Source organism: Felis catus, chromosome C2 (assembly GCF_018350175.1).
Source record: "Felis catus isolate Fca126 chromosome C2, F.catus_Fca126_mat1.0, whole genome shotgun sequence".
Classification (NCBI taxonomy): Eukaryota; Metazoa; Chordata; class Mammalia; order Carnivora; family Felidae; genus Felis; species Felis catus.
In genome coordinates, this window is record NC_058376.1 from 87,066,222 (window position 1) to 87,093,270 (window position 27,049).

The following is a 27,049-nucleotide window of genomic DNA, read 5'->3' on the forward strand; positions in this document are numbered from 1 at the left end:
TAACCAAGAGATATACAAAAAGATAATAATAAGAGTGAACAGTAGCAACTAACTTTTATTAAGGCCTTAACTGTATGAAGTGGGCTAAATACTTTATACACATTAGCCTCCCTCCCCTATGAGGGAGATGCCCGGATCATCCTCAAGATGAGGAACTTGAAGCTGAGAAGTATTTGAAAACTTGCCCAAGACCTCACAGCTAGTACGAAGCAGAATCAAGATTCAAACGTGAGCTATGTCATGGCCTCCACCCTCCACCCTCCACCCTGGGAATGAAGGCACTGGTTAAATGAAGACGGAGCCACTGCAAGTTCCCCAGGTCAGTAAAGGCACACTCACCTGCCCCGTCAGGAGTGATGGTTCCCAGTTTCACAGCCAGAGGGTAGCCCATGTCTCTGTAATGCTCCAGCGCGTGGCCATTGCCCCCGGAGCTGTCAAAGAACCATTTCCCACACAGCACGGAGCCATCGGTCAGATTCAACCAGAGGTTTTCCCGAAGGTCACACCTGGCACACTTCCAACCACTGAAAAAGTCATTGAAGAGCAGTTGGTATGGCCAGAACTCAGAGCATAGTTAGAAAATTAACATCTAAGAAAACAGAGTGTCTCAAGCTGGGGGTCACAGGAAACGGTCAGTGGACAACAGAAACCAGTGCTTCTTTCCTCCTTTTCTCCCTTCAAAATATTAATGTCACCCCTCTCAGAGCAGCAGGACCAATCAGTACCATCTGCCTCCACAATGGGTTTTACCTTAGAAAACTGACATAGAACCTGAGGTTGGGAGGAGAGGTCATTTCCTTAAAATTCCGACGTGAGGGACACTAATAAATAATACGTAAATCTAAGATACTAAGGATCCCATGTATAGAAACATGTAAAGTTCTAAAGCATTAGCCACACTTAGTAAAACTAGTTTAAACAAATGCTACTACACAGTAAATCTGTATTAAGTAGAAAGAATGTCAACTTCACTGAAGGTTAAGTGTCGGGTATGTGCTAGGTACCTTCCAGAAGTTTGATCACCTAATTCTCCAGAAGTCTGATCTCCTAATTCTAATAAACACCCTTCCGAATCAGTATTACCAGCCCCATTGTCAAAGGGAGAAACTGAGGCCCAGAAGTAGTCTGTCTTCCCCTAAGACCACACAGAATGGGAATTCAGTACAGGCAGGATTCAACAAGACTAGACACCCTCCTAATCCATCCACTTTTTGTCTCGAGTACCTGCCTCTGAAACACAACAGACCTGATAGGAGATGCTAATGTAGACCAAAGAACATTCCAGCCAAAAATGAGACAACCAAAGACTTTTATAAGTTGGGGTCCCCTAGAAGCAGACTCTGAAACAAAGATCTGAATGTAAATAGCTTGTTTAGGAGGTGATCCCAAGAAGCACTGTAAGAACATAAGACTGGAAAGGTCAGGAAGTCAGTCCAGGCATGTCAACAAGATGACCATCATGGGCAACTGGGGCTCAGTCCAGTTGGGGAACTCCAGGAGATAGGCCCACTCAAGGGGTAAGGGTCCAGGGTATTTATCCATCCACTCCACAGCCACTGGTTGAGGGTTTGAGGGCTGTTCCAGGAGGATAGGAAGGAACATTAACTCTGTGGCATTTCTAATTTTTTTAATTTTTTTTAATGTTCATTTTTGAGAGAGACAGAGACAGAGCATGAGCAGGGGAGGGGCAGAGAGACAGGGAGACACAGAATCCAAAGCAGGCTCTAGGCTCTGAGCTGTCAGCACAGAGCCTGACATGGGGCTCATACCCACAAACCACAAGATCATGACCTGAGCCGAAGTTGGATGCTTAACCATCTGAGCCACCCAGGCGCCCCAACTCTGTGGCATTTCTAACTGACACATGGCCAGGCCTACCTAGCCTCAAGCAGCCAGAGAAAGCCCTCAAGCAAAGAGTTGCAGGTACCTGCCACTGGAAACGTAGGGGTGGGATGGGCTCAGGGGTATGGGCTCGACATGTTCAGAATCCACAAAGGTAAAGATATTTTTGGAAAGAATTTTGAGCTTATTTTTAATCAAAGGCATCTGGTAAAAATATGTGTAACTGCTAATTCAGAGAAAAGGTAGAAAAGTAAATATTCCTTTGCCCAGTTTTAAGGGGTAAAGTTCCATTTCACTAGCTGATGCTCACCTTGGAGGAATCCTGACTCCATTGTCCAACTGGGTAAGGTTATTGGCATATTTGGATACTGGCAATTCATTTTCCCACGTGTCTGGGTCCTGCTTTCTATATGGAGATTTTGAGCTGAGAACTGCATCACAAGCAATTGTTACCTGTAAGACAAACCCAGGTATCATATGTAAAAACAGTTTGAGAGAACATCAACTTCTAGAAAACAAATTTAAAACTTTATTAATAAATACAGGCTAATCCAAGAAAATTCAAACAGCAGTTGCCATAAAAGCAAGATCCTAGTTAGCTAATTCCAGCACTTTCTCCATGAATCTAGCTAGGTTTAATCCCTAACCTGGCGTGTGCAATATTATTGATAATGACACAAGATAGCAAGAAACCAAATCCAGTTTGTAAACCCAAGCACAGGAGTCAGATTTAACGATTTCTTAGCAAGCTGAGTGAAAAGTATATGGCGAACAATTTACAAGAGTGACATTAGCTACAGGAATGCCTAGGATTTACCCAACTGGTGTGTTTTCCTCCTAACAAATATACACCCAGATATCCAATATCCTCAACTCATCACACAATGGCATGTGGTCAAGGGCATTTGAATGGAATGCAAGCAGCACGGCTCCATTTCTTAATCTGGTGCAAATGTGACCCTGGATGGGGACAGGCCTAGGTGTCTCTGTGCCAGATCAGTCGACATCATGAGCAAATCTGTGATGTCCAGCTTGGCACCAACTGACCACAGGGGAAGGGGATGCAAATTCTCTGCTTTCTCCCAAACCGTTATGATCCTGGACATATGCCTTATCACCACATTTGCCATTTACTTAATGCTATAAAAACTATCTCTAGCTGTCTTTAAAAACATATTCTGGTGGGAATGTAAAATGGTACAGCCACTTTGGCAAACAGTTTGGCAGCTCCTCAAATGGTTAAATATACCTAGGCATCAGATGGTTAAACAGAGTTACCATATAACCTAGCATTCAACTCCTAGGTATGTATTCTAGATAAATGAAAATATGTACCCATACAAAGACTATTGTACACATATGTCACAGAAGTATTATTTATAACATCCAAAAAGTAGAAACAACCCAAATGCCTGTTAATGATAAGTGGATAAATAAAATATCATATGTCTACACAATGGAAATCCAACAATGAAAAAGAATGGAGTCCTGATACATGCTACAACATGAGTGAATCTTGAAAATATATGTAAGGTTTAAAAAAGGCCGGCCACAAAGAACTATGTACATCGTATGATTCCATTTATATGAAACGTCCAGAACAGGCAGTTCCACAGAACAGAAAGTAGATTAGTAATTGCCAGAGGCTGGGAGGGATGACAGGTTGAGGGGTGATGGCTGCGGGCTAATGAAAATATTCTACAGTGAGATAGTGGCGATGAATGCCCAACTCTGAATATAATAAAAGCCACTGAATGGTTTTAATGTTTTTTTTTTTTTTTCAATTTAGGTTTGTATTCTACATCACTAAGATCCCACACAATTAGCTGAACTTCATGCACAGTATTTTCCCCTGGGTGGCCCTAGAATTCATTAAGAGGCAAGGAAGGAAGTTCCCTCAGCTGCCATCCACCCCCACCCAAACCATGAGCAATTCCTATCACTCCTACATGCAAACTCTATTTGGAACCTTCCTCTTCTCAACTTCAACCACACTCCTCTTGTCCCAGCCACTAAGACAGCTCACCCAGACGGCTACACAGCAGCCTCCTTGCAGTTTCCTTTCTCCTACTCCTGCCCCTCTTCTGCAGAGCAGCCAGAGCGGTCTGCTGTGAACATCAAATCCTATCCTTCTGTGGCATAAAACTGCAAGGTACTACCAAGTGATGACACAGTCAGGAATAAGGAAGAGGTCTCTGCCTTCAAAAAAACTCATACTCCGGGGCGCCTGGGTGGCTCAGTTGGTTAAGCGTCCAACTCTTGATTTCGGCTAACCGTTCCTGAGATCGAGTCTCACATCAGGCTCTGTGCTGACAGCACGGAACCTGCTTGGGATTCTCTCCATCTCTCTCTGCCCCTCCCTGGCTCATATGGGCTTGCGCTCTCTCTCCTACTCTCATTCTCTCTCTCTCTCAAAATAAATAAACATTTTTTTAAAAAAAGCTTATACTCCATTACACGTCAGGCATCCATAAATATATCTAAACCTATTAAAGAGATATTCCTGGGGCACCTGGTGGCTGTGTCAGTTAAGCGTCGGACTTTGGCTCAGGTCATGATTTCACGGTTCAAACCCTGCATTGGGCTCTGTGCTGACAGCTCGGAGCCTGGAGCCTGCTTCTGATTCTGTGTCTCCCTCTCTCTCTGCCCCTCCCCCCCCTCATGCTCTGTCTCTCTCTCTCTCAAAAATAAACATTAAAGAAAAAATTTAAGAGATATTCCCATTCATCTCTCACTAGAAACACTTTTATACATACAATTAGTCTTTTCTTTCAATTATCAAAATTCATCTCCCACTTCATTCCAGGAATGACCCTAGAAAACAGGGCTGAGGTCACCATAAACCCCCTTCCTGATTCTATGGGTTTGGGCTGCCTTAACACTTCTGTGCTGCCTTAGCACTTCTAACTACACATCCGAATCTTTTTAGTCTGGTCTGTTATTACAATCTCTTTGTTGCTTCAACGACTACCTCAATCCCTTCCCTGTCCTCCTCTGAATCTTCTCCACCCCATTAGATCTTTTTAAAGTGCTCTGGTTTGCAATGCACAATAATGTTGACCAAGATTTGACTATAATATTCTCTCTTTTCTTTGAATACACTTCTTGGTGACATTCAACAAAATTTCCTTAAACTTCTGGGCCACTATAAAATACTGATCTAGTGTTTTCAGAGTATCATCTGAAATCACTTAGTGACCATTTGTATGGATCACAGCTGAAGATCAGAATCCATTATCCTGTAATTATACTATGAATTATCTTTCTCTGGTTCCCTGGATTTGTTGTCCAGAGTGAAGAGAAAGAACGTGATACTAGTCCTGGCTCCATCCCAGGTCTCCATAGGCTTCAAATTCAGTAGTGTTCTGGAACTGACTCAAACTGGCTTACAAAATTGGTTGTTAAATTTTAAGAAATTCTTCAAGATGGTTGTTAAGCACAGCCATTAGTTTTGTAATTAAATTACAAAAACTTACAATTAAGTAAAATACATTTTTAAAAGGTAACAAATATTCAAAACTCTTCACTTCCTGTTCTACTATAACTTCCGATCTTCCGTGTGCTCTTGAGGTTATTTACATCTACGTTACGTGACTGGTGGAAATTCTGTTTAATGGTGTGCTACTGCGCGTTCTCTTTTCAACACTGCATTCAGAGACATCATGTTAGCCTGAAATCAGCCATGGTGGGAATATTCACACCATGGAAATCATCAAACACTACAAAGCAGGGCTTTTCCCCCAGGGAGCTGGTTGCTAAATATTTACAAGCACACCACTGCTTGAGTTCCTGATATCTAAAATGCGGCATTGGATTTCAGGCTGTAAGATCCCTACTGAGCTTCAAATGCTATGTGTCTGTGAACTCTGCATCACTGAGAGGTGGTTTAACTGTCCGGGACCATCCAAGGAGTTCCTATCTTAAACTCAATTTTTTCTGTGCTGAGAAGCTCAAAAGATGAAGCAAGAGTCATCTGGTTGGGTGATTTTGAGCTCAATAATGTTTGTAATTTAAAAGCTTTAAAAGAGAATATCAAACACCAAATATGTAGCAGAAGCATAAAAAGAAAATACAGGAGCTAGGTTTAAATAAATAAATAAATAAATAAATCCTATTAATTATTTTACCATCAGATAAATACAGGTGTTTCCTTCAATCTCTCCACCCCAACTTCCAAATAATCCTCCCTCTCCCCTTTTTTAAAAATTCTTTTTAAGTATTTCTTAATTCTAAAAGATTCTGTGTTAAAAATTATAACATTTATTGCTGGATTCAGATTCCTATGACACTTCAATTTTAACTAAAAGTATTCACACTTCAAATTATATTGTGAATACAGGAATAATTAAAAAACTAATAATTAAAGGCTCTTTCATCAACTTTTTTCACACAGACTTTTCCTTCTTAAGTGAGTGAGATCAAAGTATATTGTGAATATAAGAATAATTAAAAAACACTTAAAGGCTCTTTCATCAACTTTTTTCACACAGACTTTTCCTTCATAAGTGAGAGAGAGAAAAACTATTTCTCATGACATTTATTCACAATGTGCTTCTTTCTTTCTTTTCCGACAGCAGACATATGAGTTTTATTAAACAAGGGCAGGCAGTAAGTACTCTCAGTATCATGGAGATACAAGCTTTAGTATATAATTTCAGGTAATGGGACGAGGTAAGACCATTTTGCCCACTCATATTTTATCCTTGGTAACAGCCACATGAGTCAACACAGGGAACTGGAGAAAGGAGAGGTAATTTAATTCTCTGTGCACTGCTAAACACTTTGCACTTAGCACTAAAAAGGATAGGTCACATATAATAATTAAAGGAAAGAACTACAATAGGTAAATACACAACATTTTCATTTCTGTGGTCTTGTATTTAGGGATAAAGTAGGTCAGGGGCAAAAGAGGTTGTATGGTAGAAACCTGGTCCCTAATGACATGGGAACCCCAAGCACAAACACCCTCCCCCTCCTGGCAGAGGCAAGTGAGCAGGTGGCTGTGGACACAGAGTCACACAATGTCCTGAAGATTCCGGGATCTAAACACCTGGCTTTTGTTCTGGAGTGTGAGGAGGGGAAAAAAAAGAACTAGCATACCTAAACTCAACTGACCCTGACCCCACTACTACTGGTGGCCAGGCTCTGACAATTCGGGGTATGCCCGGATTGGAAAAGAGGAAAAGAAAGGGAAGAGAACAAAGCAGAGAAGGATGGGGTGAGGGAGACAATACAGGAAAGAACAGGAAACACAGTTGTGTCCTTGTAGGAGCTCCACGCCCCTTCACAGCCTCAAACTAAAACAGAACCTGGCTTCCTCACCACTGCTCAGGAAGATGAAAGTCATTCCACAAATAAAAAAAAAAAAAAAAAAAAAAAAAAAACAAGGGAAGGGAAGAGAAAAGAAATCCACCACTAAATCTAAATGTTAAAACCTAGAAAGTAATCTTAGTCCTCATGAGGAACAAAACTTTCAAGGAGTCTCACATTACCACAGAGCTCCCGCAGACTTGTGATTTGTAAACGTTTGGTTATTTTTATAATCGTGTTGCGGTTGTTTTGGCAGAGAAGTCCTTATTTCTCCCCCAAACAAAATCTCACACAGAGGGCTAACATGCAGAAGATATAAAAATATAGCCACTCCTCTCATGAGAAGACACCCCTCTCCAGCAGCCCCTGCATATCTCAGGGGCACAGTGTGAAAATCTAAGCAACAGACTGTGAACTACAAGCAGCAAGAAGCCAGCTCGCCTGGCGGAAGCCAGCCCACCTTGGTGGGGAGACAGGGGACCAGCTCACGGAGCAGGAGTGGGGAGCCAGGCCACCTGGGGGGAGGCCAACCCAATGTTTGTACAGCACCGGGAGTAACGCGCAGCAAAGGGTATCTGGCCCAACACTACTGAGACCTCACCCTGCAAGACCCTTTCACAGAGAAGAAGCAGTATGCTCATGATCGTGCTCATTCTCCTCTTCTCTCATTCAACCCTCCTTCCCCACCTCCACATGCACACACACCGCACACGCACACACACCTGACACAGAGAGTCACGCGCATCTAGCTAGCAGCCGTGCACACTCACTGACCAGGGCTGGTAACTCCTCAATATTTGGTAGTGCTATTTCATAGTGGTCTGGGAATATAACAAGTTTGGCTTCATCTTCATATTCATAATCGTCGCTATTTAAATCGTCATCAGTATCTAGATCTGAGGAGAAAACAAAAACAAAGAACAAGAAGTGAAGAGAAAACATTCTACACCAAGGCAGCACTCACTGGGAAAGCCAGAAATCCACAGCAGTGACAAACAAAGGTCATGACATTTACGATTCCCTCCTCTGACAACCATCCATCTGCCCCAAACCAGGAGTAAATGTAGGTCTACCATCTTTCCTAAGTTGTGAATACTTACTAATAAGTGACAGATGTATAAAGACTGAGTCCTATCATAAAGCTTTACAATTAAAATAGATACACGTGCTAGATATTCAATTCTTAAAGATTTTTAAAGGAATAAATTGTTAATTATGATTTGCCGGGTACCAGGCTCCTGATTGCGTAAGAATGGGTTGGAATGTCTTTCGTAACACTGTAAGATGGAAGAAAGCACAGGATTTCAGAAGTGATAACCCAAGGTTCGATCCCAGCTCCAAAATTTAATGTAACTTTGAGCAAGTCACAAACTCTCTAAACCTTAGTTTCCTCACGTGTAGAATGGAGATAACAGCTCTTACCTCACACAGTTTATACAAGGGTATGTAAGAAATTGTAGACAAGAGATCAGGCACATAACGGGTAGTCAATGAATGAGGGCTATTTTTTAAAACTAAAATGTCAACCTCCCTCTCTCTGTCTCCGTCTCTCTCTCTCTGTCCCCTTCCCCCTCTAGGAGTTATTAAAATACTGCATTGTAAACCAGAGGGGAAAACTCCATAATATAACTAGTCCTGTTGTCCTCAGGCTGTGCAGAATTTCCAGTAAGAAAACTGAGCTCCTCTAGCCTGTTATTTATCAAGTCATCACCTATCTGCTTGGCTAATCTCTGCTAAAGGTTAGGTGAAGGCTCAAGGAAATGTCTTGTCACCGTATTTCCTTGGACATTTCAGCCTTACATTCACATGGATGCCAGGATCCCAGATCATGTTTGTATATTTAGATGTTTGGAACTATGGTGACAAAGAGCGCTTGAGCCATATTCCACTCACACCACACATAAACAGGTACACAAACATGGGTCTATAGATAGGAAGAAGTTATTTTCCCAGACGAAGCAGCTGCCTGAGAACCAAAGGATCTAGGTTCTGTTAGTACCTTCTTGTTTGCCTCCAATCACAAACTTAGTATCTTTTTGTATACAGCGCTGCTCCTGAATTCTCAAAAGGAAGGCAGTGTTAAGTGGAAAATGAGATACAGGGAAACACAGTCTCAATAATTTTTAATAAAAGGTCCAAATACTAAGAATCAGAAATACCAAAATAAAGAAATAACCAACATTATTAGATAGCTATAAGAGTTCAAGTTGACAAAAAGCAATGTCAAAGAGGATTCTAAGAATTTAAGAAGTCACTAAAGGCGTTATTTGCTAGATGGAATGATGCCCAATTCATGAATCATTTAATAAAAGCAATTAGATCTTCAAATTTTTTTAAAGTCACTAAAGGCATTTATTTAAAGGAAATGATTCACAGACATTCTACATGTAATAAAAATTCGGATGCCCCAATATCTATAATTTTAAAAATTAGAACCTAAATGTTCAATGAGAATGGTGTTGAACCCAACAGAATATTATTTAAATATTTATTTAGACTATGTAGAAACATGGAAATATTTATCCTATGGCAATGTTAAAAATACAAAATTCATCTTCATGGTAATGACAACTTTGTAAAAGTTATGCCCACAGACAAGCAATAGAAGGAAACCTGAACAAATGAAAACAGTGAGTGTGTGGGCTTTTTTCTATTCTTTAATCCTTATTATATCTTCTGTGACAATTTTAAGGAACCAAAGTACAACCCTTTTGTTTTTGTGTACATATTCGGCTCATATAACATATTATCTAAGTGCCTCTTGTCCACAGAAAACACACTCACTGAATGCTAAGTCAAATCTTACCTGGCCAAACACAATGATAAACTAAGTCCAAAAAAAAATCCTGCTCTGTCATTTACTAACTATGTAATCCTGGGCAAATTCTTTCCAAGTTCATTTTCCTCAGGAGCAAGCTATGAATAATGTTATGTACCCCCAAAAGATTGTTGAAAAGATTAAACAAGATAAGGTTCTAAGGCATCTAATATAGGATCTGGCAGGTATTAGGGGCTCCACAGATAGCAGCCGCCATCATCACCATCAACACCTTGTCTACATTCCTGACAACCAACATAATCAAAAGTGCCTCCCCTTCCCTTTGGTCACCCAGCTGCAAAGCAATCCTGAAATAAGTTTCAGAAAGACCATGACATCTGGTGGGGATCCTTCTATGAAATCTCGGTATGGAGAGGATATGAACTTCAAATGCTTCCAGACTGTAAGCTGTCACAGCAGGAAACCAGTCTTATTCACTTTACACACTCCCAGCCCCTGCACAGTACCCAGCACATAGCACACACTCAGTAAATGTCTGTGAAAGGAGACTCCAGGAAGTTAAAGACCCCAATATGCTACGGACAACAGCTAAGCAAGAGCATCAGAAGGGTAGTTGTGGGTTCGGGGTTTAATTGGTAACTGATATGTGTTTAACAATAAGCAAAACTGCTGTTGTGCAAAAAGCAGAATTTTACTGGGCTTTTTTTTTTTCTTTTTCTAAGTAGGCTTCACGCCCAATGCAGAGCCTAAACTCATGACCCTGAGAGAGCAAGACCTGAGCTGAGATCGAGTCAGACACTTAACTGACTGAGCCACCCAGGTAACCCCCTTTGTTGAGCTTCTTTACACTTAGTTTAGAGTTGCTTTTATTTTTTTTTTAATGTTTATTTATTTTTTGAGAGAAACAGAGTATGAGTCGGGGAGGGTGAGAGAGAGAAGGAGACACAGAATCTAAAGCAGGCTCCAGGCTCTGAGCTGTCAGCACAGAGCCCGACACAGGGCTTGAACTTACAGACTGTGAGACCGTGACCTGAGTCGAAGTCGGACACTTAACCGACTGAGCCACCCAGGTGCCCCTGTTTTTATTTTTAATTCAATGGGATGGAAGGGGACATGATCTTTCCCAAACATTTTTATCCAAATGAGAGAAGAGTCAGCAGAAGTAACTTACACTCTGATTTTAAGGGACGAATCTACAGTTTCTCCTAAATATATATGACCCCACGTCCTAAGTATAAATCTACAATTTCCAAATTTCTCTAATTAGAGTCTTACCACTCCCCAAAATATCTGGTTGAGGAACCTACAGAGAAATTATACCCTAAGGACCAGTAGGACTAGGACTCCCACCCAACCTCTCCCAGCAGGTACTTTCCACTACGACTATTAACTGGCAATACCTGGATGGTCTCTTTTTCTAAATCTAAAAACAAACAAACAAACAAGCAAACAAACAAATAAATAAAATTAGTCTTTATTTTATTTATTTTTTGAGAGAGAGAGAGAGAGAGAGAGCATGAGCACGTGAGTAGAGGAGGGATAGAAAGAGGAGAGAGAGAATCCCAAGCAGCCTCCACACTCAGCACAGAGCCCAATGCAGGGCTTGGTCTCACAAACCTGGAGACCATGACTTAAGGCTGAAATCAATGCTTAACTGACTGAACCACCTGCGCCCCTTAAAAAAATTTTTTTAATATCTTTTCCCACTTCTACTTCAATGATCCTCTCAGATCCCTGGGAGAAGTGGCTGGGACCATAGCCATTTCCAAGAAGTTACTTGCCTAAGCTGGGAAGAAGCACCATGGAAGAAAAGATCCCTGTATCAGACCAGGGCTCTGACGCCCAGCTCAGAGTTCTCCCAGCCTGACCAGATTAACTAGTTTGTACCCTACAGGTGAGCAGTTTGGCTGCTCTAGTGCTATGAGATCTGCACTAGGTGGGGGAAATCTCCTTGAACACAGACCCTGTTCTGGGACCTACTTCAGAAGGAAATGGCAAAATGGAGTTCACTAGAGCCTTCTGGCCGTTACAGGTACAGTTGAGTTTTCTGAACAGGCCCACTCCTAGAATTTTTCACAAACGCTCTGTTTTCAACCTACTTCTCATCAAGTATGAATGCTAGGGCTAAAACCAAAAAGGTGGAAATTCAAGCTCTCTGAGGTTTAGTCACGGTTCTTCAATGTCCCAGACTTCAGACACAAAAGAACTTGACTCATTTACTCCTACTTGTGAAAGTGGTGGGAAGGAGGGGAAGTCAATAAAAATGTGAATATTTAACACTATTTATGACATACCAAAGATATGCATTAAATGTACTAGCAAGTATTTACACATTTATACACATTTGTAGCTTGACTGTAAAAAAATATGTAAGATGAGGCCAGAACCACATCATGAGTCCTGGGGTATTCTTTGAAGATCCTGGACTCCCTTATATTCCCCCCTTCTCTCCTTCCATCTCATAAAACAGTAAGTTTTGAATCAGCTTAGCCCAAAAATTCACAATCTCTCATACTGTTGTAAGTTATCTTTTAAAAGACAATCTAATAGCATCCCTCTCTAGCTTAAAAGCATTAACACAGAGCTACCCACCTTCTCAGTACACAGCAGCGTAAAGCATCCCAACGATTTTTGCACAGCAGCCCTAAGCCAAAAGAAATGCCTAAGGGCTCTGTTTATTTAGTAGTTAGGTCCAAACAACTTAATAAATATTTATGTTTTAATGATTTAGTAACCATTTGAAAAAATATACATAAATTGAAAAAAATGTTTTATTTCACTCTTAACCACAATCCCTTATGTGTGCACCTGTTGGGCACTGCACAACTTCTTAAGTCAGATGTTAACGCTGCCTCCCTCATTTTCTGTTCCACATTTATCTTCACATGGTACCTGCCTTTTGCCATAGAAACCACCGAAAAATCAGCTTCACAAAGAGGCGAAGTCACTGAAAGGACTATAGGATACTCAAATAGTAAAACTACAGCAAGTTAATAGGTCATGCAATGTTGTGCTCGCTTCAGCAGCATATATACTAAAATAGGTCATGCAATGTTCAAGTACCACTGTCGTTTCCTTGAAGAGTTAAAAATATCTTGTGGTGCACCTGTGAACTCACTGTAGCACCCTAGGGTGCCTCAGAGTACAATTTGGAAACTAAGTGTTGATGGTTCCCAATTGCCTATAGGTAAAAATTCTAAAAGCATGATACATGTCTATACTATTGCTGTGAAAAATATAAAATATATATAAAAATGTGCAAACAGAAAATACTGTTTGTCTCTGGGGAGAGTAATCAAGTAACTACGAGACCGAGAAGCAAGGATAACTTACTTTTCATTATACAGCCCCTCATAACTTTTCAATTTTAAGCTATGTCCAAAAAACATTGTTCTAAAAATGTCTTTTAAACCCTAAATATAAAAAGTAAAAATTTAAGTGATTCAAAAATTAATAATTGTCACTGTTGATTTAAAAAATAAAAAAAATACACCAGCTAAAGCTAGAGCTGAGGCAAGGATCCTTAACTGTGACTTCGCCTGAATGGACATCAAGGTAATCGGGAAGACTGACTTGAATGTTGAAGGGCAAGATGGTGCTCAGGAGACTTAGATAAGCCATTCAGCACCAGCTAATGGCCTCAGTTTCCCTTATAAAATCTGGAGTCATAAATGAATGATTATAATGTCACCGTTAGGCCAGTGGAAAAGGAATTGGTCACCAAGTCATGAAGCGACTGGGGTACAAGAAGCTTTGATGAGAACGTGTTAGTCAGCTGCATCTATTTTATGAGGGGAAGAGGAGCATCAGGATGACATTTCGATAGCAATGGAAAAGTGCTTTCCAGTCACAGAAACAAAGAGACTATATAAGAGAGTTCTGCGTTCTCTTCCTCTCCAACAAGAGACAACCCAACATCCCTTTTAGGTAAGGAGTCTGTGGCAGAGACTACCAGCTGCCTCCCAGTAGTCACTCTCCCCTGCGTCTTTAGTAACAGACTTTACTCAATGACGCCAGCTAATAAATTTTACGTACTCTCCAGTCTCCTGTACAACACATGGTACAGCCACGTGACCAAGTTCTGACCAGAGAGGTGTAAACAGAAGTGTTGCTTAGGGATCTGTGAGAAGGCTGACAAAAGTAACGACCATGAAGAGACCATGAAGTTAGACTCACAGGCCAGGATGGAGGGTGAAGCAGAAATATGGGAAGGGTCTAGATCCTGATGAACATGAGGGCATCCCATTAGCCTAGACTTGATACTTCCCTACATCCTCTACATGAGAGAGAAATATACATCTACTTTATTTAAAGTCACCAATATTTTAAGTTTTCTGTTCCATACACCAGATCTAAGCCTAATGTGGTCCTTCACTGAAATTAATGCACAGGCCACATCAACTTGAAAACAGCTGTGATCAGTGTAACAAGAGAAAAGTCACTGCTATTGGGGGACATGAAGCATCATATCAAGGGAGCTATAAAGGTGGGCTTATAAAACCAAATTCTTACTCAGATGAAGTAACTAACCTCATTTGTGAAGCATCTGGGTAACAAACAATAGAGAGAAACAGGGCCTGGGCAAGCCCCAAAGTACCAATGACGTTCGAATTTAAATTTTTTTTTTAAACCCGGTACAGTCCAAATAGAATATCTTTGCTGGACTGTGAGTTTTAGGGATATTCTGTGGTTTCCTGAGATATGGAATATTGAGTGAACACAGACCACAGTCTATAGAAATGGATCGACTGGAATGAAATGGTAGGTTAGCATTCCCCAATGAAAGAGGTCCACACACTATAATGCACAAAACCTCAGTGCTTACTTTTGGCTTAATTCTTAAAATAGCTAAGGGACACCTCGGTGGCTCAGTTGGTTAAGCATCCAACTTCAGCCTAGGTCATGCCCTCGTTCCCGATTTCAAGCCCCACATCGAGCTCTGTGCTGACAGCTCAGAGCCTAGAGCCTGTTTCAGATTCTGTCTCTCTCTCTCTCTCTCTCTCTCTCTCTCTCTCTCTCTCTGCCCCTCCCCCACTCACTCTCATTCTCCCTCTCTCTCTCTCTCTCAAAAATAAATAAAACATTAAAAAATGTTAAATTTAAAATAGCTACTTTACCATATCCTCTACCACCAAAATGATCACTAGAGAAATCAAACCGCAAGGTCTTTCAGGCAAAAGACACAAAGGCTAAAGGGCAGGAAGTCAGCTAACATCTTCATTCAATCAAGAAAATAATGAAAAATAACAACAGTAATCAAAAATGTTTAATTATTTCCACCTCTAAGAATACCACGCTGATATCATTTAATTCAGAAGTTACATTATCTCTGCAAGCCAATTTGACAATAAATTTCATATTAAAAAAAAGTTACATTATCTCTACTAGTAGAAGGGGGCCTGCGGCTAATAACCAAAGCATCAGAATGCATACAATCATTTCAGCTTTGAGGCCCATTCTGAGCTGGTTTGGGGTTAGTTGGTTGATTTGAGCTGTGGTCCAAAGACCATAGAGAGGTGGGAAAGATTGGTCAGGCTGGAAAAGCCAACAACAGATAAGCCTCATAAAGTAAACCACTACTGAAAATCAGGGCAGAAGACTGCAAGCATGAGCTCAGTGTAGAGTAACAGAGAATCAAGGCAGGAAGGACACTCAGCTCCATGACTGTGTCCAATGGATTTCCTTTCCAAATAATTAATGTGTCTTTTCATTACAATAGTAGCACATGTTTGTTATAGAAAAACTTTAAATACGGATAAGCAAAAAGAAGAAAATAAAAATCACCTCAATCCCACCAATGGAAAAGAGCTACTATTAACAATCTGGAATATATTTTGCCAGATTTTTCTAGACTCTCAGTTATATATGTATACGTGTATGTATATACCCACACATGCATGTACACACACATACATATATGTACACACATGCATACACCCATACACACATATACACACACGCGCATATATTGTATAGATTTTTTTTTACCAAAATGAAATCATAACATGCAAACAATTTTTAAATTTCTTTCAAACAATAATCCTAGGCATTTAGGGATATAAACTTGCTTGTTCAAAAATGATCAAACCACTTTTTCTCCTGGCAAAAACATATCAGAAGCTTAACGTGAAAAATTATCATGATTATAGGATATAGAAATTAATGCTCATTAGCATGAATAAAACTGGCTCTTCTAAATGAGGGAAAAGAAAATCACTGCTAGGCACATACCACAGTAATCATTGTGGCAGGCAAGATCCCATGACAGATGATAAAATTAGTGCACAAAACTGGGGCGCCTGGGTGGTTCAGTCGGTTGAGCATCCGACTTCGGCTCAGGTCATGATCTCGCAGTTCATGAGTTCGAGCCCCGCGTCGGACTCTGTGCTGACAGCTCTGAGCCTGGAGCCTGCTTCAGATTCTGTGTCCCCCTCTCTCTCTGCCCCACCCCTGTTTGTGCTCTGTCTCTCTCTGTCTTTCAAAAATGAATAAACATAAAAAAAATTTTTTTTAATTAGCGTGCAAAACTTTGAAGAGAAACAAGATACCAGCATAGTCTCAAAGTATTACTCCCAAGGTATTTATTAATTACACTGAATCTTCACAGTGGAGAATCCCAGCAGACACACCACCTTAAAAAGGGATCAAGGTTAACAGCACCGATATAAAGACACCTCAGCATCACATGCCCCCAATATCATGCACTGAGGAGGGCACATCACCTCTGTGGTGTTCTTGCCAAAAATGCAACACTTCAGACTTACAAGGAAACAGACAAAATCAAACTGAGGCCCATTCTACAAAAATAACTAGCCAATACTCTTCAAAAGTGTCACAATTATTAAAGACACACAAAAAAAAGACTGGGGAACTATCAAAGATTAGACAGGACTAAGGAAACATGACAACTAAATACAACATGGGATCCCAGAAAGAAAGAAAGAAAGAAAGAAAGAAAGAAAGAAAGAAAGAAAGAAAGAAAGAAAGAAAGAAGAAAGAAAGAAAACACTAACGGGAAAAAATGGTGAAATCTGAATAAAGTCTATAGTTAGGCTAATATTAAAAAAAGAAAAAATGTCTCTACTTTCAGAGCAGTGAAAAAAGAGAGCAGAAGCAGAATCACAATTAGTCTCCAGTCACTGTAAGTATAATTGCTTCAAAACACTAAACCCAACTAAGAGTACTAGAAGCATCTTTCACCACTATGTAAACACAAAGTGGAGGCAGATCATCCCAAGTTAAATTGGTACCTCTTATCCTTAAACTGAGGAAAAATAAATAATCTATTATTCCAAATCAGACATGCACATGCACATACATACACACACAGAAAATCTGGACACACTATGGATTACTATTTACATTACCTAAAAAAATCTTGGAATTCCTCCTTTTTGGTAAAGCTCCACCAGATGCCCCTCTTACCTTCTGAAAAGAAAATAAGAGATTGTTAAAATGCAACATGCAGAAGAGACGACGGGGGAGTTGGGGAGGGAAAGGGTTCTCAGTTGTTAACAAAAGGCGATAGGAAATACTCAACCTGACCAGAGATTCCAGGATAAACCAGAACTTGACCCAAGTCAATGGAGGTAGGTGAAGGGCAATGCTGTTGTTCCACCTGATTATTTTCATCAAATTATCAAGACCACTTCTGGAAAGGGACGTAGAACCGGGGATCAAGGTGAACTAGAAATTTCAACTTCAAATTGGCACATGCTCCCAAAAGGCTAGAGTCCATGCCCAATGATGGAACTATTCTGGAGAGATGGTGGTGGATCCCAGAGGGAAGGCTCTTGTTCCCCTGCTACCCACTGGGTCCCTGTGCTTGGTCCTGGGTATGCACAAAAATTACTGTTGAAAGAGCTAATAAATACTGATTAGCTGTCACTGATATTCTGGTCATATTAAATCTCAATCTAACCTCCCTAAACATTTTGGAGCACCAACTAATGGTTAGTTGCCATGTTAAGCTTCGTGTATTTTCTACCTCTGGTGGAAGTACCTGACAGCAAGGAAATAAATGTCCATTCAAGTGGTTAAGCAAAAGAAGTCACTCATTACCTTTCTGACAAAAGGGTTTTACTTTTACAAAAAATTTTACTCTCAAACAGGATTATAAAATTTTTTTTTCAAATGGCCAGAATGATATTTCCACACTGTTTGTTCTCTCAGTTATTAGAAAAGAGTACATTTCCAGCGCACCATGGCGTGCTGGTCAAAGCCTGGCATCTTTTCAAGTGGCCACATGTTATAGCAGCATCAAGGCCTTGCTGCTGCTTTAGTTTGTCCCATTATCAGTCTTAAGTCTCCTTTGCCACATTTTATCATTTGGCATTGAAGGGTGACTCATCTTTGTGATTATCACATTAAGTTTACAGCTTCTACTATAAGTTTATGGTTCACATCTTAAGCATGTGAATATGATAGAACACATTAGCTCAAAAACCTGTCTCTCCAACTACTTGTGCCAAATTCATGTCACCTCTCTTAGAATCCCTCTCCACCAAGGTCTCAGAGCCCCTGCTCCTCTCCCCACCTTGTGCCTGCATCAAAAAAAAGGGATGAAATAAAACCTGTAGGCACATTTAGCAATCTTAGAGTCACTTGAAATCTCCATACAGAAGTTTATGGCATGCTTTTAACTTTTCCAACCTGTCTCCTCCACTTCTGCAGGATGGTAGAGGGAGAAAAGAAGGAGAAGGGCTGCATGAAAACCTGCTAGAATATGAGGTTCTCCTTGATTGTGAGATCCACACCTTAGACTTGGATTAGATACACTTCCTTACAGGGGAAAAAAAAAACTAGGTCTTCTTTCCAAAAACCATCACCTCTGTGCCTGCCTCAGTCTCCACTAGAAATCAACAGGGTTTGAAAAAAGGCAACTCCTCAGTCAGCAAACATGACTGTGCCCATGGGTAAGGCTCTATGCTGGCACTGAGGCTGCAAAGTGAATGAAGACACGCTCCATTCCTTGATGAGCCCACGGGCACAGTAGGAGAGCATATATACAAACAGCACTATAGATTCTGGTGAGTATTAAGGGAAGTGTGAAAAAGGTAGGATTACAAGGAGGAAATGACAGTTCTTCTGGGGTGGAAGCTGTGGGCAGAGCTGGTCAGATAAGAAGACCAGCAGGTCTGGCATTGAGCGGCTGCTCAGCAAATATTTATTTAATGGATAAATGGATGGATAATGGATAGATGGATGATGGATGAACGGATGAATAGACGAATGGATGGATAGATAGCTGGACAGATGGACAGATGGAGGATGGACAGGTAGATGAATGGATGGATGGATGGATGGATGGATGGGATGGATGATGAATGGATGGATGGATGAATGGATGGATGAATGGATGCATGCATACATGCATGATGGATAGATAGATGGATATGCTGACCACAAGGATACAACAGGTATAAGAGAAATGAGACATCCCAGAGAGGAAAAACAGCATGTACAAAGGTATGAAATCATGATGTATTCCAGGAAGAAGTGGTTAGATATGTCTAGAGCACAAAGCTGACATAATAAAAATAAGAGTCAGAAAGGCTATAGAGGCCAGATCATGGAAGGCCTTGTAATCAAACAGAAAAGAATTTTGGATTTCATCTTGCAACAAAGGGAGATACAGAGATTTAAGCTTCAGAATGCTACAGATATGTGCATTTGAAAAGATCACTCCAGGTGTACCATGAAGACTGGGTAGGATGGAAGGCAGCAAGTTTGAAGGAAAGGAGATTAGTCAGGAAGCTAAAGCATTAGTCCTTTTAAGGGATAATGAGCCCTCAGACAAAAACTACAGTGATGGAGAGGACAGGATGGACTTCAGAGCCATTTGGGAGGTCCAGATAACTAGACTTGGTCACCAACCAGCCATGGAATGAAAGCAGAATCCAAAATGTCTAGGTCTCTAGAATTTAAGACGAAGGACAACTCTGAGAAAGAGGATTATTCATTGAGTCTGGACACACTGAGCTTGAAGTACCTATGAGGTGTTCAAGTAGGAAAAACCAACTCAGAGTCAGATGGTCAGACTTTGGCTCTGGAAAGATACTGATTAGTAAGTCATGAGTTCAGAGACAGTGATTAAACAAGTAAATGGACAACACTGATGAGGAAGAACAGTTTTCAGAGAAAGATAGTCCGAAGGCACCCTAGGAAGTGTGGATATTTAAGGAATAAATGAATGAAGAGATGCTAGTGAAAGAAAGTCAGAAAAGGCAGCCTAAAAAACAGCAGGAAGCCAGGAAAGAATGGTGCCAAAGAAAGCAGGAGAGGAGCGGTTCCAAGAGGAAAACAAGTTCAAATGCTTGTAAGGCCAAGTAAAATCAGAGCTGAAACATATCCACCAAGCATGATAAATGAGCGGTCACTGCAGCCCTGGCAGTTTAGTGGATTAGCAGGAAGATCAACCGGATGGCAACGCTGAACTTCCAGGGAGGTATAGTAGAGATGATGAGAAGTTTTTAGAGACACTTACTTTAGTTGAAGAATAGGATGATCAAATGAGGACACTATACAGACAATTAGTGATGTGTTCTTTTTGTTTGTTTCAAGTTTTTATATAAATTCTAACTACTTAACATATAGTTTCATATTGGCTTCAGGAGTAGAATTTAGTGATTCATCACTTACACACAACACCCTGGGCTCATCACAAGTGCCCTCTTTAATATCCATCATCTAGACCCCCCATCCCCCACCTGCCTCCCCTCTGATAACCATCAGTTTGTTCTCTATAGTTAAGAGTCTCTTATGGTTTGCCTCCCTCTCTTTTTTTTTCTCTTACCCTATGTTCACCTGTTTTATTTCTTAAATTCCATATATGAGTGAAATCATATGGTATTTGCCTTTCTCTGACTGACTTGTTTCACTTAGCATAATACACTCTAGCTCATGTCCTTGCAAATGTCAAGATTCCATTCTTTTCTTAAGGTTTATTTATTTTTTCTGAGAAAGACAGAGACAATGCATGTGAGCAGGGGAAGGGCAGAGAGAGAGGGAAAAAGAGAATCTGAAGCAGGCTCTGCACTGTTAGCGCAGAACCTGACAGGGGGCTCGAACTCATGAAGCATGAGATCATGACCTGAGCTGAAGTCAGACGCTTAACTGAGCCACACAAGTGCCCCAAGGCTTCATTCTTTTTGATGACTAATATTCCATATTCCATATATATACTTATGGAATGTATACATATTTATGGAATGTACACATATATACATATATACACACCACATCTTCTTTATCCATTCAGCAATCATTGGACATTTGAGTTCTTTCCATAGTTTGGCTATCATTGATACTGCTGCTATAAAAATTGGGCTGCATGTGTACCTTCCAATCTGCATTTTTGTATCCTTTGGGTAAAAACCTAGTAGCACAACTGCTGGATGGCAGAGTAGTTCTATTTTTAATTCCTTGAGGAAACTCCACACTGTTTTCCAGAGTGGCCACACCAGTTTGCATTCCCACCAACAGTGTAAGAGCATTCCCCTTTCTTCACAGGCTAGCCAACATGTGCAGTTTCCTGTGTTGTTAATGTTAGCCATTCCAACAGGTATGAGGTGATACCTCATCATGGTTTTGATTTGTACTTCCCTGATGATGAGTGAGGTTGAGCATCTTTTCATGTGTCTGTTGGCCATCTGGATGTCTTCTTTGGAAAAATGTCTATTCATGTCTTCTGCCCATTTCTTAACTGGATTATTTGGGGGGTTTGGGGTGTTGAGTTTGATAAGTTCTTCACAGATTTTGGATACTAACCCTTTACCAGATATGTTATTTGCAAATATCTTCTCCCATTCCGTTGGTTGCCTTTCAGTTTTTGTTGACTTCCTTTGCTGTGCAGAAGCATTTTATATTGATGAAGTCCCAATAGTTCATGTTTGCTTTTGTTTCCCTTGCCTCCAGAGACACATTGAATAAGAAGTTGCTATGGCTAATGTCAAAGAGGTTACTGCCTATGTTCTCCTCTAGGATTTTGATGGTTTCCTGTCTCACTCACATTTAGGTCTTTCATCCATTTTGAATCTGTTTTTGTGTATGCTGCTAAGTGGTCCAGTTTCATTCTTCTGCATGTTGCTGTCCAGTTTTCTCCACACCATTTGTTGAAGAGACTGTCTTTGTTTCCATTAGATATTCTTTCTTATTTTATCGAAGATTAGTTGACCATACAGTTTTGAGCCTATTTCTGGGTTTTCCATTCTGTTCCATTGACCTATGTGTCTGGTTTTGTGCCCGTACCATACTGTCTTTATCACTACAGCTTTCAAATATAGCTTGAAGTCCGGAATTGTGATGCCTCCAACTCTGCTTTTCTTTTTCAAAATTGCTTTGGCTATTCAGAGTATTTTGTGATTCCATACATATTTTAGGATTGTTTGTTCTAACTCTGTGAAAAATGCTGGTAGTGTTTTGATAGGGATTGCATTAAATGTGTAGACTGCTTTGAGTAGTACAGACATTTTAACAATATTTGTTCTTACAATCCATGAGTATGGAATGTTTTTCAATTTCTTTGTGTCATCTTTAGTTTCTTTCATAAGTATTCTATAGTTTTCAGCATACAGATCTTTCACCTCCTCGGGTTAGGTTTATTCCTAGATATTTTATGGTTTTTGGTGCAATTGTAAATGAGATCAATTCCTTAATTCCTCTTTCTGCTGCTTCATTGTTGGTATATAGAAATACAACATATTTCTGTACATTGATTTTTGTATCCTGTGACTTTGCTGAATTCGTGTATCGGTTCTAGCAATTTTTGGGTGGAGTCTTTAGGGTTTTCTACATAGGGTATCATGTTGTCTGCAAATAATTCTTTGCTGATTTGGATGCCTTTTATTTCTTTTTGTTGTCTGATTACTGAGGCTAGAACTTCCAGTACTATGTTAAATAACAATGATGAGAGTGTTGTTCCTGACCATAGAGGAAAGCTCTCAGCTTTTCCCCATTGAGGATGATATTAGCTATGAGTCTTTCATATATGGTCTATATGATGTTGACGCATGTTCCTTCTATCCCTACTTTGTTAAGGGTTTTTATCAAGAATGGATGCTACATTTTTTCAAATGCTTTTTCTGCATCTATTGCAAGGGTAATATGGTTCTTATCCCTTCTCTTATTAATGTGGTATATCACATTGATTGATTTGCAAATATTTAACCACCCCTGAAGCCCAGGAATAAATCCCACTTGATCCTGGTGAATAATTCTTTTAATGTACTGTTGAATTTAATTTGCTAATATCTTGTTGAGAATTTTTACATCCATGTTCATCAGGGATATTGGCCTGTAATTCTTTTTAGTGGGGTCTTGTATCATTTGGGGATCAAAGTAATGGTGGTCTCACAGAATGAGTTTAGAAGTGTTCCTTCCATATCTATTTTTCAGGAACAGTTTAAGAAGAAAAGATACTCTTTTTCAAATGTTTGAGAGAATTCCTCTGGGAAGCCATCTGGCCCTGGACTTTTGTTGGGAGATTTTTGATTACGGATTCCATTTCTTTGTTGGTTACCAGTCTGTTCAAATTTCCTGTTTCTTCCCATTTCACTTTTGGTAGTTTATATGTTTCTAAGAATTCATCCATTTCTTCCAGATTGCACAATTTGTTGGCATATAATTTTGCATAACATTCTCTTATAATGTTTGTATTCCTATGGTGTTGGTTGTGATCTCTCCTCTTTCATTCATGATTTATTTGGGTCCTTTTTCTTTGTTTTTTTTTTTTTTTGATGAGTCTGGCTACGGGTTTATTAATTTTATTAATTCTTCCAAAATCCAGCTCCTAGTTGCATTGATCTATTCTAATGAATTGTTTGTTTGTTTGTTTCCACATCATTTATTTCTGCTCTAATCTTTACTATTTCCCTTCTTCTAGGTTTAGGGTTTATTTGCTGTTCCTCTTCTAGCTCCTTTAGATATAAGGTTAGGTTGTATATTGAAGACTTTTCTTGTTTCTTGAGGTAGGCCTGTATTGCTATATAATTACTTCTTATAACTGCTTTTGTGGCATCCCAAAGGTTTGGGAAGGTTGTGTTTTCATTTGCATTTGCTTCCATATATTTTTTTTCTTCTTTAATTTCCTGATAAACCCATTCACTCTTTAGTAGGATGTTCTTTAACCTCCATGTATTTGTGGTCTTTCTAAATTTTTTTCTTGTGATTGACTTCAAGTGTCCCAGTGTTGTGATCTGAAAATATGCATAGTATGATCTCTACCTTTTTGTACTTGTTGAGGGCTGATTTGTGACCTAGCATGTGATCTATTCTGGAGAATGTTCCATGTGTACTCAAAAAGAATGTGTATTCTGCTGAGCTAGAATGAAATGTTTTGAATATATCTGTTAAGCTCTCTGGTCCAGGGTGTCATTCAAAGCCCTTGTTTCCTTGTTGATTTTCTGGTTGGATGATCTATCCATTGTTGCATGTGAGGTGTTAAAGTCCCCTACTCTTATAGTGTTATCACTGAGTTTCTTTATGTTTGTTATTAATTGATTTACATATCTGGGTGTTCCACAGTGGGGGCATCAATATTTACAATTGTTAGATCTTCTTATTGGATAGATCCCTTTATTATGATATAGTGCCCTTCTTCATCTCTTGTTACAGTCTTTGGTTTAAAATCTAGTTTGTCTGAAAAAAAATAATAAAATAAAATAAAAAAATAAAATCTAGTTTGTCTGATATAACTATGGCTAATCCAGCTTTCTCTTGAGGTCCATTGGCATGATAAATGGTTCTCCATCCCCTCACTTTCAATCTGCAGGTATAGGTCTAAAATGAGTCTCTTGCAGGCAGCATATAGATGAATCTCATTTTTTTATCCATTCTGATATCTTGTATCTTTTGATTGGAGCATTTAGTCCATTTACATTCAGAGTTACTACTGATAGATATTAATTTAGTGCCATTGTATTACCTGTAAAGTTGGTGTTCATGGAGATTTTCTCTGTTCCTTTTTAGTCTTTGTTGCTCTTGGTCTCTTTCCCACTCAAAGAGTCCTCTTTAATATTTCTTGCAGGGCTGGTTTAGTGGTCACAAACTCCTTTAGCTTTTGTCTGTCTAAGAGTGGTGGTTTTTTGTTTTTTTTTTAAGGTGGGAGGAAAAAGCCAGAAGAGGGAGACATTGAAGAAAAGGGAGTTAAGGAAGGAGCAAGTTTATGAGGAAGAGGAAACAGAGCTGTGAGGACAGACAGAACATAGCTTTCTGCTGGGATGGAGGAACCAGATGCAATGGGTTCCCAGGAGGCAAGACAGGAGTTCAGGAAGTTCCTGTCCAGGGTCCCTGTTTTCTTGGTAAAGTACCAGTCAAATTGTTTTCTAAGGATGGAAGTCTTGAAGACTGCATCCAGAATCTGGAGTGGGAGAAGGTGCAGGCCAAATTTGCTGGACAGTGAGTGCGCCCAGCAGAGGGGGGAAGACCAGGAGTCTGACATGGCCCCAGACCATGGTGGTGCAGAATTGCTCACAGTATGCACACAGAACCCATGATGATGCTGATGGCATGACTGGCTGGAGCTCTGGGGACAGTGTAGGCGAGACAAAGGGCAAAGGATCTTTGAAGGCACTGGTGGTAAGAGAATGTTTCAAGTCATGAGAAGCAGGCTTAACAAACAGAAGCAGTGGCCGCCTGGACAAGTCATGGGCCTGGAAATCTCAAGGAGGGAGAACAACAGAGTGAAATCAGAATAAATGAGTGACAGAGCTAAACTGAGAGAAGGTTGTAGTCAGGGAGTGAAATATTTAACTGAAGACTTCAGAGGCAGAGTTAACTATGTGAAATTACCACCATTCCGCAATTCTGCCACAAGCTTAGTGAGCAAGTTATTTCAAGCTTCTGGGCCTCAGTTTCATTCCCCACCCCACCCCAGTTTCCTAAAACTTCATCATTTTATACTAGGACATCTGTTCAGGACAAAGCGGACCTCATAAGAATTGCTATGCCCCACATAACAGGAGCAGTGAATGTAAATCATGTAATATCTGGCCAATATTAGACTATTTTAATCATTGAGGTGATGGCTTATCTGACCTCCTGGCCTCTCTTCCTCCTCTTCCTCCTACTCTGCCCACTGTCCAATTTTGGGATCTCTCCTTTGTCTGGAACTTAAACAGAGAATATATTAGGCAGGCTAGCATGAACGATTAGATGAACCTCAAATCAGCACTGACTAGAAGTTCCGACAGTCTACTAGCTATTAGGACTGAAAGCTGAATAGTGTCGCTAAGTATAAAAATCAATACTTGAAAATTAATAACATCCCCAAACATCATCAATAACCAATTAAAATATAGTAAGTAAAAGTTAGCAGTAACAATAGTTACAAAAATTACAGAGCATTTAAGAAAATCTTACAAAATGCAAGCTCTTTTACTGAAAATTACAAAATACTATTGAAGGAGACAAAAGAGAACTGAATACTGAACTGATTCAAAATGAACTATGTCATTTTGAATACTCATTCACTAAATATTTATGAAGCACCTACTGTGTGTTGGGACAGCTAAGTGCTGAGAGCACAGAACTGAACAAAACAGACAAAAAGCCCTGCCCTTGTGGAGCTTAACCAATGCTATAGATTATAATCTACAAATTCAATGTGATCCTGATCAAAATCTCAACAGGATGTTTTAAACTAGATGAACTGATTCTAAAATCTGTATAGAAAAATAAATTTCTAAACCCAGAAAAGTTCTGGAAAAAGTGTTTGTACCACCAGATATCAAGGCTGGCCACACCAATGCAGATTCAGAAAAATAAGATCAACAGAAAAGAACCAAGAGCCCCAAAGCAGACCCAACTATGAATGGCAAGTTAAAATGTACGAAAAGAAAGGACAGATATCATATGTTTTCACTCATAAGTGGAACTTGAGCAACTTAACAGAAGATCATGGGGGAAGGGAAGGGGAAAAAAAATAGTTACAAACAGAAAGGGAAGGAGGCAAACCATAAGAGACTCTTAAGAGAATAAATGGAGCGGGGATGGGGGAATGGGGGAGAGGGGAAAATGGGTGATGAACACTTAGGAGGGCACTTGTTGGGATGAGCGATGAATCATGGAAATGTACCCCAAAAACCAAGAGCACACTTTACACACTGTATGTTAGCCAAT

General features: G+C 40.0%; 1 protein-coding gene across 1 annotated transcript in view; it reads right to left on the reverse strand.

Moving 5' to 3' along the window:
• The window catches only part of USP13 (ubiquitin specific peptidase 13), a 117,938-nt gene that overhangs the window by 67,033 nt on the left and 23,856 nt on the right, over nt 1-27,049 (reverse strand). Inside the window, exons 3-6 of the mRNA XM_023260372.2 lie at nt 17,299-17,359; nt 7,927-8,048; nt 2,153-2,295; nt 340-524 (exon numbers count right to left, since the gene is read on the reverse strand). Of these exons, the coding sequence (XP_023116140.1) occupies nt 340-524; nt 2,153-2,295; nt 7,927-8,048; nt 17,299-17,359 (511 nt within the window). The remainder of the gene's footprint in view (nt 1-339; nt 525-2,152; nt 2,296-7,926; nt 8,049-17,298; nt 17,360-27,049) is intronic.